Consider the following 12,373-nt stretch of genomic DNA (forward strand, 5'->3'; position numbering starts at 1 on the left):
CAAATTTTTTTGCCATATGTTCTCTCACAGCCAGAGCACCGTATTACCAAATGCAGTTCTTTCATTCAAAAAAAGCCTCCACTAAATCCACCGCGTGACGCTGGGGCTCCAAAGGCGGAGTCAGGAGCGGTGGGGGCACGTCTCCGAAATTTCAGCCACCAGTGGGTTCGCTCACGGGTGGATCCTTGGGCTATACAAATTGTGTCTCAGGGATACAAGCTGGAATTCGAAGTGACGCCCCCTCACCGTTACCTAAAATCGTCCCTGCCGGCTTCTCCCATGGAAAGGGAGGTAGTGTTGGCGGCAATTCACAAGTTATATCTCCAGCAGGTGGTGGTGAAGGTTCCCCTTCTTCAACAGGGATGGGGCTACTATTCCACAATGTTTGTGGTGCCGAAACCGGACGGTTCGGTCAGACTCATTTTGAATTTAAAATCCCTGAACATTTATCTGAAGAAATTCAAGTTCAAAATGGAATCGCACAGAGCGGTCATTGCAAGCCTGGAAGAGGGGGATTTTATGGTGTCGCTGGACATCATGGATGCTTACTTGCATGTCCCCATTTATCCACCTCATCAGGAGTACCTCAGGTTTGTGGTACAGGACTGTCATTACCAATTCCAGACGTTGTCGTTTGGCCTGTCCACGGCACCGAGAATATTTCCCAAGGTAATGGCGGAGATGATGGTACTCCTTCGAAAGCAAGGAGTTACAATTATTCCATACTTGGACAATCTCCTCATAAAGGCGAGGTCCAGGGAGCAGTTGCTGATCGGCCTAGCACACTCTCAGGAAGTGTTGCAACAACACCGGTGGATCCTGAATATTCCAAAGTCGCAGCTGATTCCTACGACGCGTCTGCCCTTTATGGGCATGATTCTGGACACAGGCCAGAAGAAGGTGTTTCTCCCGGCGGAGAAGGCTCAGGAGCTCGTGACTCTGGTCAGAGACCTCCTAAAACCGAAACAGGTATCGGTGCATCACTGCACGCGACTCCTGGGAAAGATGGTGGCGTCATACGAAGCCATTCCCTTCGGCAGGTTCCATGCGAGGATCTTTCAGTGGGATCTGTTGGACAAGTGGTCCGGATCGCATCTTCAGATGCATCGGCTGATCACCCTGTCCCCCAGGGCTAGGGTGTCTCTTCTGTGGTGGCTGCAAAGTGCTCACCTCCTCGAAGGCCGCAGGTTCGGCACACAGGACTGGGTCCTGGTGACCACGGATGCAAGCCTCCGAGGATGGGGGGCAGTCACTCAGGGAAGAAACTTCCAAGGGCTGTGGTCAAGTCGGGAGTCTTGTCTGCACATCAATATCCTGGAACTAAGGGCCAAATACAACGCCCTGAGTCAAGCGGAGCCTCTGCTTTGAAACCAACCAGTGCTGATTCAGTCAGACAACATCACCGCAGTGGCCCATGTAAACCGCCAGGGCGGCACAAGAAGCAGGGTGCAATGGCGGAAGCCACCAGGATTCTTCGTTAGGCGGAGAATCACGTGCAAGCACTGTCAGCAGTGTTCATTCCGGGAGTGGACAACTGGGAAGCAGACTTCCTCAGCAGGCACGACCTCCACCCGGGAGAGTGGGGACTTCATCAAGAAGTCTTCACCACCCGGGAGAGTGGGGACTTCATCAAGAAGTCTTCACGCAGATTGTAAATCGATGGGAACTGCCACAGGTGGATATGATGGCGTCCCGCCTCAACAAAAAGCTAAAAAGGTATTGCGCCAGGTCAAGGGACCCTCAGGTGATAGCTGTGGACGCACTAGTAACACCGTGGGTGTTCCAGTCGGTCTATGCGTTTCCTCCTCTTCCTCTCATACCAAAGGTGCTGAGAATTGTAAGAAAGAGGAGTGAGAACAATACTCATTGTTCCGGATTGACCAAGAAGGACTTGGTACCCGGAACTGCAAGAAATGCTCACAGAGGACCCATGGCCTCTGCCTCTCAGACAGGACCTGTTGCAACAGGGGCCCTGTCTGTTCCAAGACTTACCGCAGCTGCGTTTGACGGCATGGCGGTTGAACACCGGATCCTAGCAGAAAAAGGCATTCTGGAGAAGTTATTCCTACGCTGATAAAGGCTAGGAAGGACGTGACAGCAAAGCATTATCACCGTATATGGCGAAAATATGTTACTTGGTGTGAGGCCAGGAAGGCCCCTACAGAGGAATTCCAGCTCGGACGGTTCCTGCACTTCCTACAGTCAGGAGTGTCTTTGGGCCTAAAATTAGGGTCCATAAAGGTCCAGATTTTGGCCCTATCCATTATCTTTCAAAAAGAACTGGCTTCACTGCCTGAGGTTCAGACGTTTGTTAAGGGAGTGCTGCATATTTAGCCCCCTTTTGTGCCACCAGTGGCACCTTGGGATCTTAACGTGGTGTTGGGTTTCCTGAAATCCCACTGGTTTGAGCCACTTAAAACCGTGGAGCTAAAGTATCTCATGTGGAAAGTGGTCATGCTGTTGGCCTTAGCTTCGGCTAGGCGTGTGTCAGAATTGGCGGCTTTGTCATGTAAAAGCCCCTATCTGGTTTTCCATATGGACAGGGCAGAATTGCGGACTCGTCCGCAATTTCAGCCAAAGGTGGTGTCATCTTTTCATTTGAACCAACCTATTGTGGTGCTTGCGGCTACTCGTGTCTTGGAGGATTCCAAGTTACTTGACGTAGTCCGGGCTTTGAAGATTTATGTAACCATAACGGCTGGAGTCAGGAAGACTTACTCGCTGTTTATCCTGTATGCATCCAACAAGCTGGGTGCTCCTGCTTCAAAGCAAACTATTGCTCGCTGGATCTGTAACACGATTCAGCAGGCTCATTCTGCGGCTGGATTGCCGCATCCAAAATCAGTGAAAGCCCATTCCACAAGGAAGGTGGGCTCTTCTTGGGCGGCTGCCCGAGGGGTCTCGGCATTACAGCTTTGCCGAGCTGCTACTTGGTCGGGTTCAAACACATTTGCACAATTCTACAAGTTTGATACCCTGGCTGAGGAGGACCTTGTGTTTGCCCAGTCGGTGCTGCAGAGTCATCCGCACTCTCCCGCCCGTTTGGGAGCTTTGGTATAATCCCCATGGTCCTTACGGAGTCCCCAGCATCCACTAGGACGTTAGAGAAAATGAGATTTTACTCACCGGTAAATCTATTTCTCGTAGTCCGTAGTGGATGCTGGGCGCCCGTCTCGAGTGCGGACTTTCTGCAATACGTGTATATAGTTATTGCTTACTAAAGGGTTATGTTACGTGGCATCTGTTGAGTGATGCTCGTTTGTTGTTCATGCTGTCAACTGGGTATGTTACCACAAGTTATACAGTGTGATTGGTGTGGCTGGTATGAGTCTTAACCTGGATTCCAGTGCTGTCAGCTCTTCCGGGCACAGTTTCCTTAACTGAGGTCTGGAGGAGGGGCATAGAGGGAGGAGCCAGTGCACACCAGGTAGTACTAAATCTTTCTTTAGAGTGCCCAGTCTCCTGCGGAGCCCGTCTATTCCCAATGGTCGACCGGTGCCCAGGAACAAAAGTCCTCCCCGGCTACTGCAAAACCCTCAGCATGACGCTGGGGCTCCCCTGAGGGAGTCTGCACAGGTGGGGGCACGTCTTCGACTTTTCAGCCAGGCCTGGGTCATCTCAGACCTGAATCCTTGGGTGCTGATAATAGTTTCCCAGGGTTACAAACTGGAATTCGAAGAGGTGCCCCCGCGCCGATTTTTTAAGTCGCATTACCAGCTTCTACACCAGAATGGAATGTAGTGTTAGCTGCAATTCAAACGCTGGGTCTACAGCAAGTAATTATCAGGGTTCCCTTGAACCAGCAGGGAAGAGGCTACTACTCGACCCTCTTTGTGGTCCCGAAACCGGGCGGTTCGGTCAGACCTATTTTGATATACAAAAAAAGCAATTGAGGCTGCGCTAGATTATTACATAAAACAACAACAATATCTGATAATTCAATGTTTAGTTAAAAATAAATGTATTTAATATGGGAATATAAACCATCAATGGTAGTTCCAAATAATGACATTAAAAAGTACACATGGTAGAATAAATAAAACCAGGGTTACCCATAGGCCAGGAATATAGGTGGTATTGAATTAGGAAAGTCCGTTCCAGATTTGTTCCACCAATAGTTAATATGTCCAGCAACTACAGATTTAGGAGGTGTATATATCCAAAATTGTGGCTTTTACCGCTAGAGGATATGTTGCTCCAAGGTGGTAAATGGTGAGCTCCTCATGCAGTGCGGTGGACAAAGTTCAACAGCTCAGCCAAATAACAGACACCTTCCGGTATGGATCTTTTGCTGGAATGTAGTAGGGAATGGTCCGGACTTTTTAGCAAGGATGCTGGGCGCTCGTCCCAGTGCGGAAACTCTGCAAGACTTGTATATAGTTGTTGCTTCCGTAAGGGTTATGTTACAGTTGGAGTCGGTTTTGGACCGTCACTGTTGTTGTTCATACGGTTAACTGGTTATGTATGATCCAGGTTACATGGTATGATTGGTGTGGGCTGGTATGAATCTTGCCCTTGGATTTTTAAATCCTGCCTTGTAGTGTCCATCCCCTCTGGGCACAGTTCTCTAACTGAGGTCTGGAGGAGGGGCATAAATGGAGGAGCCAGTGCACACCCATAGGAAAAGTTATTTTTAGGTGCCCATGTCTCCTGCGGAGCCCGTCTATACCCCATGGTCCTTACGGAGTGCCCAGCATCCTCTACGGACTAGGACAAATAGATTTACCGGTAGGTTTAAAATCTTATTTAAATGAGTTCCTCCTAACACTGCACTGCAGACATTTGTGAGCAAAATAAAAAACCTATGGAGAATTATCACCAATAACTTTTTGCGGCTAATTAGGGAGTTTTTGCGATGAACTGAATCCCCCCCCCCATAAAATGTTTATACATACAGTATGATGTTACATTGAGATTACCGCTGGAGGAAACTCTGCCACAATATTATTAAATGTGTAATTTATCCCATCCTCGTATGGGTGTAATATATTAATATATTCTTACTGACCAGGATTACCAGCACTGAATCAATTATCCCCCAATATAATATACATGCCGATGTTTAACAACAAATACAATTGTCTTTTGATTACTTTATTCACCTTTATACATTTACCTTTGTGTTTTATATATCACTGATTTATCTTACATACTTTACTGTACTTAATAAAGGTTATATATTATTTATTAGTGCGCAAACAGGACAGCACTTTCTCTTCTTTGCTGTTTTATTATTGCAAAGCCCATGTCACCTCCAGTAATCCCACGTGAGCGTCCATGTCACCTTTAGTAATCCCACATGAGCGTCCGTGTCACCTCTAGTAATCCCACATGTGCGTCCGTGTCACCTCTAGTAATTCCACATGAGCGTCCGTGTCACCTCTAGTAATCCCACATGAGTGCCCATGTCACCTCTAGTAATCCCACATGAGCGTCCATGTCTCCTCTAGTAATCCCACGTGAGCATCCACGTCACCTCTAGTAATTCCACGTGAGCATCCACGTCACCTCTAGTGATCCCACGTGAGCGTCCGTGTCACCTCTAGTAATCCCACGTGAGCGTCCTTGTCTCCTCTAGTAATCCCACGTGAGCGTTCTTGTCTCCTCTAGTAATCCCACGTGAGCGTCCCTGTTTCCTCTAGTAATCCCACGTGAGCGCCCCTGTCTCCTCTAGTAATCCCACGTGAGCATCCGTGTCACCTCTAGTAATCCCACGTGAGCACCCGTGTCACCTCTAGTAATCCCACGTGAGCGCCCGTGTCACCTCTAGTAATCCCACGTGAGCGCCCGTGTCACCTCTAGTAATCCCATGTGAGCGCCCGTGTCACCTCTAGTAATCCCACGTGAGCGCCCGTGTCACCTCTAGTAATTCCACGGGAGCGTCCACGTCACCTCTAGTAATTCCACGGGAGCGTCCGTGTCACCTCTAGTAATCCCACGTGAGCGTCCTTGTCACCTCTAGTAATCCCACGTGAGCATCCCTGTCACCTCTAGTAATCCCACGTGAGCGTCCCTGTCTCCTCTAGTAATCCCACGTGAGCGTCCGTGTAACCTCTAGTAATTCCACGTGAGCGTCCGTTTAACCTCTAGTAATTCCACGTGAGCGTCCGTGTAACCTCTAGTAATTCCACGTGAGCGTCCACGTCACCTCTAGTAATTCCACGTGAGCGTCCACGTCACCTCTAGTGATCCCACAGGAGCGTCCACGTCCCCTCTAGTAATCCCACATGAGCATTCAGTGTTGATCAAGCTCCAGTCTAAGCATCCTAGCCGTTTTTTGTTTTTTAATAAACATAAAAGCAATGATTACAGGTAAAAATGTCTGTTATAGAATGATATATTGTATCCTGTAACACCCTGAGTCTTGTCTACTCATTTTATATATTAATGTATTTTATTTCCAGGAGATGGACACACAAGCAGGAATATCTCAGAAGGACATCTAATGTTATCCCTGGATTCTGAAATAACGGATAATGACCGTAGACAGGATTCTCCAGGAGATAACCCCATTACCCCAATTATACATCCAGCTCTATCAGCTGATCCCCCTGATCCTGGGGAATGTTCTCCTGATCACTCTGATATTGGTGCATCTGTTACAGCTCTGAGAGTAGATACAGTGTTTCCCTGTTCTGTAGATGCCAAATGTTTTACACAGAACACAAACCTTATTACTCATCAGCCAGCTAAGGCAGGTGAGAGGCCATTTTCATGTTCTGAGTGTGGGAAATGTTTTACATATAAATCATATCTTGTTAGACATGAGAGAAGTCACACAGGTGAGAAGCCGTATTCCTGTTCTGAGTGTGGGAAATGTTTCGCACAGAAATCAGCTCTTGTTACACATCAGAGATGTCACACAGGTGTGAAGCCGTATTCCTGTTCTGAGTGTGGGAAATGTTTTGCACACAAATCACATTTAGTTATACATCAGAGAAATCACACAGGTGAGATGCCATTTTCCTGTTCTGAGTGTGGGAAATGTTTTGCATGCAAATCATATTTTGTTATACATCAGAGAAGTCACACAGGTGATAAGCCGTATTCCTGTTCTGAGTGTGGGAAATGTTTTGCACACAAATTATGTTTAGTTATACATCAGAGAAGTCACACAGGTGAGAAGCCGTATTCCTGTTCTGAGTGTGGGAAATGTTTTGCACACAAATCACATTTAGTTATACATCAGAGAAGTCACACAGGTGAGAAGCCGTATTCCTGTTCTGAGTGTGGGAAATGTTTTGCACACCAATCACATTTAGTTATACATCAGAGAAATCACACAGGTGAGAAGCCATTTTCCTGTTCTGAGTGTGGGAAATGTTTTGCACGCAAATCATATTTTGTTATACATCAGAGAAGTCACACAGGTGAGATGCCATTTTCCTGTTCTGAGTGTGGGAAATGTTTTTCATCGACATCACATCTTGTTATACATCAGAGAAGTCACACAGGTGAGAAGCCATTTTCCTGTTCTGAGTGTGGGAAATGTTTTTCATCGACATCACATCTTGTTAGACATCAGAGGAGTCACACAGGTGAGAAGCCATTTTCCTGTTCTGAGTGTGGGAAATGTTTTTCATCGACATCACATCTTGTTAGACATCAGAGGAGTCACACAGGTGAGAAGCCATTTTCCTGTTCTGAGTGTGGGAAATGTTTTGCACGGAAATCAGTTCTTGTTAAACATCAGCGATTTCACAGATGAGAAGCCATTTTCATGCTTTGAGAGAAATAAATCTGCTCTTGTTGAACATATTAGACATTACCCAAGTACGGAACCATTTACATCTTCTGGAGTATAATTATCACTGCCGTCCAATGTTCCTCAAGGGTGAATCCGATCTCTTATGCTTTATAAAATATACATGCTACCACTGGGTGATATAATCAGACGTCATGGCCTGGTCTACCACTGCTATGCAGATGACCTGCTTTTTGCACCATGTACTGAGAACCTAATACCAATCCTAAATGGTTGTCTAGCTGAGCTCCAGGGGTGGATGATGCCAGTTGGCTGTGACTCAGTCTTTGTGAAACATAATAGAAGCTCACCAACAAAGGACAAGACTACAGCTTTACCAACCATCTGGATTTATGCTTTGGTGTTCAGAATTGCAAAATACTAAACATGTGCTGAATCTTTGTGTTGTCCTGGTATGTGGCTGACACAGACATCAGGTATCTGCCACATACTAATCCTCGTTCTTTCATCTGTGGACCATAGCCAGAATCAAGCACTTGATTCCCTCAGAAGTTCATAGACTACTGCAATACCATCTACCTGGGTCACCCAGCAAAAGAATTACAGAGCTTGCAGATAGTACATAATGCAGCAGCCAAGCTGTTACCTAACCAGCCCGTTCCTGCCACATAACACCCATTCTCTGCTCCCTTCACCGGCTGCCTCTAAGATGACAAATCTATTTAATAATTGGCTAACTGACCTTCCCAGCCCAACATTACATGGTCCAAGGAACTAGAAGCAGCTTCTGCCTCCTTACTGCCCTGCTTGCTTGCTTCTACAGATAAAGGACTGTTACCAGCAGTACCAAGAATCTCCTGTCATTCATTTATGGGTTGAACGTTTAGCTTTGACCATGGAACTCACTGCCTTGCACAGTCCAAGAGGCCTCCACTCTAGAGACCTTCACAAGCAGACTGATGACTGTTACTCAGCTTTTCATTAATGTACCTCTATTTACTTCCTAAATAATACATCCCAAATGCTTAGGTCTTTTTTCTGCTGTTTATTTTGTATCTTGTGCTTTGTGTAAATGTGAATGTCTAATACCAGTTTGCACAATCTGTATTGCTGCACGACAATATGGCGGCCATTGGAACGTGTTTTCACTTCTAGTTTGCCTAACTTGTTGCAGACACTCATCTTGATCAGGAGTGCTGAGTGTTTTCTTATACAAGATCCTATCCATATATACCCTGTACATTATCATGTGCATTAGAGTCACCCGGGTTCCATCTGCGGTGGTTTGTTGTATGTTACATCTATATGGTGCGGATACTCCCCTGTATGATTTCATAATAAAAGCTTTTGTTTGCATCTAATTATTACATTAAAGCTTTTTTCTCTAACGTCCTAAGTGGATGCTGGGGACTCCGTAAGGACCATGGGGATTAGCGGCTCCGCAGGAGACTGGGCACATCTAAAGAAAGCTTTAGGACTACCTGGTGTGCACTGGCTCCTCCCCCTATGACCCTCCTCCAAGCCTCAGTTAGATCTCTGTGCCCGAACGAGAAGGGTGCACACTAGGGGCTCTCCTGAGCTTCTTAGTGAAAGTTTTAGTTTAGGTTTGTTATTTTCAGTGAGACCTGCTGGCAACAGGCTCACTGCATCGAGGGACTAAGGGGAGAAGAAGCGAACTCACCTGCGTGCAGAGTGGATTGGGCTTCTTAGGCTACTGGACATTAGCTCCAGAGGGACGATCACAGGCCCAGCCTGGATGGGTCCCGGAGCCGCGCCGCCGGCCCCCTTACAGAGCCAGAAGCAAGAAGAGGTCCAGAAAATCGGCGGCAGATGACATCCTGTCTTCACCAAGGTAGCGCACAGCACTGCAGCTGTGCGCCATTGCTCCTCAGCACACTTCGGTCACTGAGGGTGCAGGGCGCTAGGGGGGGGCGCCCTGAGCAGCAATAAAAACACCTTGGCTGGCGAAAATACATCACATATAGCCCCCAGGGCTATATGGATGAATTTTAACCCCTGCCAGAATCCATAAAAAAAGCAGGAGAAAAGTCTGCGAAAAAGGGGCGGAGCCTATCTCCTCAGCACACTGGCGCCATTTTCCCTCACAGCTCAGTTGGAGGGAAGCTCCCCTGGCTCTGCCCTGCAGTCACTACACTACAGAAAGGGTTAAAAAAGAGAGGGGGGGCACTAATAAAGGCGCAGTATTAACAATACAGCAGCTATAAGGGGAAAAACACTTATATAAGGTTATCCCTGTATATATATAGCGCTCTGGTGTGTGCTGGCAAACTCTCCCTCTGTCTCCCAGAAGGGCTAGTGGGGTCCTGTCCTCTATCAGAGCATTCCCTGTGTGTGTGCTGTGTGTCGGTACGTTTGTGTCGACATGTATGAGGAGAAAAATGATGTGGAGACGGAGCAGATTGCCTGTAATAGTGATGTCACCCCCTAGGGGGTCGACACCTGAGTGGATGAACTGTTGGAAGGAATTACGTGACAGTGTCAGCTCTGTATAAAAGACAGTGGTTGACATGAGACAGCCGGCTACTCAGCTTGTGCCTGTCCAGACGTCTCATAGGCCGTCAGGGGCTCTAAAGCGCCCGTTACCTCAGATGGCAGATATAGACGCCGACACGGATACTGACTCCAGTGTCGACGGTGAAGAGACAAATGTGACTTCCAGTAGGGCCACACGTTACATGATTGAGGCAATGAAAAATGTTTTACACATTTCTGATAATACGAGTACCACCAAAAAGGGGTATTATGTTCGGTGAGGTTAGGGTGCGTTGGGAAACACCCCCTAGGGGGGATAAAGCGCCCACACGCTTGTAAGGGCTCTACCCTCTCCTGAGATGGCCGCCCTTAAGGATCCTGCTGATAGAAAGCAGGAGGGTATCCTAAAATGTATTTACACACATACTGGTGTTATACTGCGACCAGCAATAGCCTCAGCCTGGATGTGCAGTGCTGGGTTGGCGTGGTCGGATTCCCTGACTGAAAATATTGATACCCTAGATAGGGACAGTATATTTTTGCCTATAGAGCATTTAAAAGATGCATTTCTATATATGCGTGATGCACAGCGGAATATTTGCCGACTGGCATCAAGTCTAAGTGCGTTGTCCATTTCTACCAGTAGAGGGTTATGGACACGTCAGTGGTCAGGTGATGCATATTCCAAATGGCATTTGGAAGTATTGCCTTATTAAGGGGTGAAGTAAGTGGGGATCGTTCTTTCATACCTGGTGGCCACGGCAACAGCTGGGAAATCCACGTTTGTACCCCAGGTCGCCTCTCAACATGAGAAGACGCCGTATTATCAGGCGCAGTCTTTTTGTGGACAAGGGGCAAAAGGTTCCTCATTTCTGCCCCGTAACAGAGGGAGAGGGAAAAGGCTGCAGAAATCAGCCAGTTCCCAGGAACAGAAACCCTCTCCCGCCTCTGCCAAGCCCTCAGTATGACGCTGGGGCTTTACAAGCAGAATCAGGCATGGTGGGGGGCCCGTCTCAATGAATTTCAGCGTGCAGTGGGCTCACTCGCAAGTAGACCCCTGGATCCTTCAGGTGATATCTCGGGGGTACAAATTAGAATTCGAGACGTCTCCCCCTCGCCGTGAGACCGATTCTAAATCTAAAATCTTTGAACACTTACATACAGAGGTTCAAATTCAAGATTGAGTCACTCAGAGCAGTGATTGCGAACCTGGAAGAAGGGGACTACATGATGTCTCGGGACATCAAGGATGCTTACCTTCATGTCAAAATTTACCCTTCTCACCAAGGGTACCTCAGGTTGATGGTACAGAACTGTCACTATCAGTTCAGACGCTGCCGTATGGATGGTCCACGGCACCCCGGGTCTTTACCAAGGTAATGGCCGAAATGATGATATTTCTTCGAAGGAAGGGAATTTTAGTTATCCCTTACTTGGACGATTCCCTGATAAGGGAAAGATCCAGGGAACAGTTGGAGGTCGGTGTAGCACTATCTCCGGTAGTGTTGCGGCAGCACGATTGGATTCTCAATATTCCAAAATCGCAGCTGGTTCCGACGACTTGTCTTCTGTTCCTAGGGATGATCCTGGACACAGTCCAGAAAAAAGGTGTTTTCTCCCGGAAGAGAAAGCCAGGGAGTTATCCGAGCTAGTCAGGAACCTCCTAAAACCGAGCCAAGTCTCAGTGCATCAATGCACAAGGGTTCTGGGTAAAAATGGTGGCTTCCTACGAAGCAATCCCATTCGGCAGATTCCACGCAAGAACTTTCCAGTGGGACCTATTGGACAAATGGTCCGGGTCGCATCTTCAGATGCATCAGCGGATAACCCTGTCACCAAGGACAAGGGTATCCCTCCTGTGGTGGTTGCAGAGTGCTCATCTTCTAGAGGGCCGCAGATTCGGCATTCAGGACTGGGTCCTGGTGACCACGGATGCCAACCTGCGAGGCTGGGGAGCAGTCACACAGGGAAGGAATATCCAGGGCTTATGGTCAAGCCTGGAGACATCACTTCACATAAATATCCTGAAGCTAAGGGCCATTTACAATGCTCTAAGCTTAGCAAGACCTCTGCTTCAAGGTCAGCCGGTGTTGATCCAGTCGGACAACATCACGGCAGTCACCCACGTAAACAGACAGGGTGGCACAAGAAGCAGGAGGGCAATGGCAGAAGCTG

General features: G+C 47.6%; 1 protein-coding gene across 1 annotated transcript in view; it reads left to right on the top strand.

Annotated features, from left to right (window-relative positions):
• The window catches only part of LOC134983889 (zinc finger protein 260-like), a 185,480-nt gene extending 176,414 nt beyond the window's left edge, over positions 1-9,066 (top strand). Inside the window, exon 2 of the mRNA XM_063949498.1 lies at positions 6,699-9,066. Within this exon, the coding sequence (XP_063805568.1) occupies positions 6,699-7,708 (1,010 nt within the window). The 3' untranslated portion in view covers positions 7,709-9,066. The remainder of the gene's footprint in view (positions 1-6,698) is intronic.
• The last annotated feature ends 3,307 nt before the right edge of the window (positions 9,067-12,373 follow it).

Source organism: Pseudophryne corroboree, assembly GCF_028390025.1.
Source record: "Pseudophryne corroboree isolate aPseCor3 chromosome 3 unlocalized genomic scaffold, aPseCor3.hap2 SUPER_3_unloc_28, whole genome shotgun sequence".
NCBI lineage: Eukaryota > Metazoa > Chordata > Amphibia > Anura > Myobatrachidae > Pseudophryne > Pseudophryne corroboree.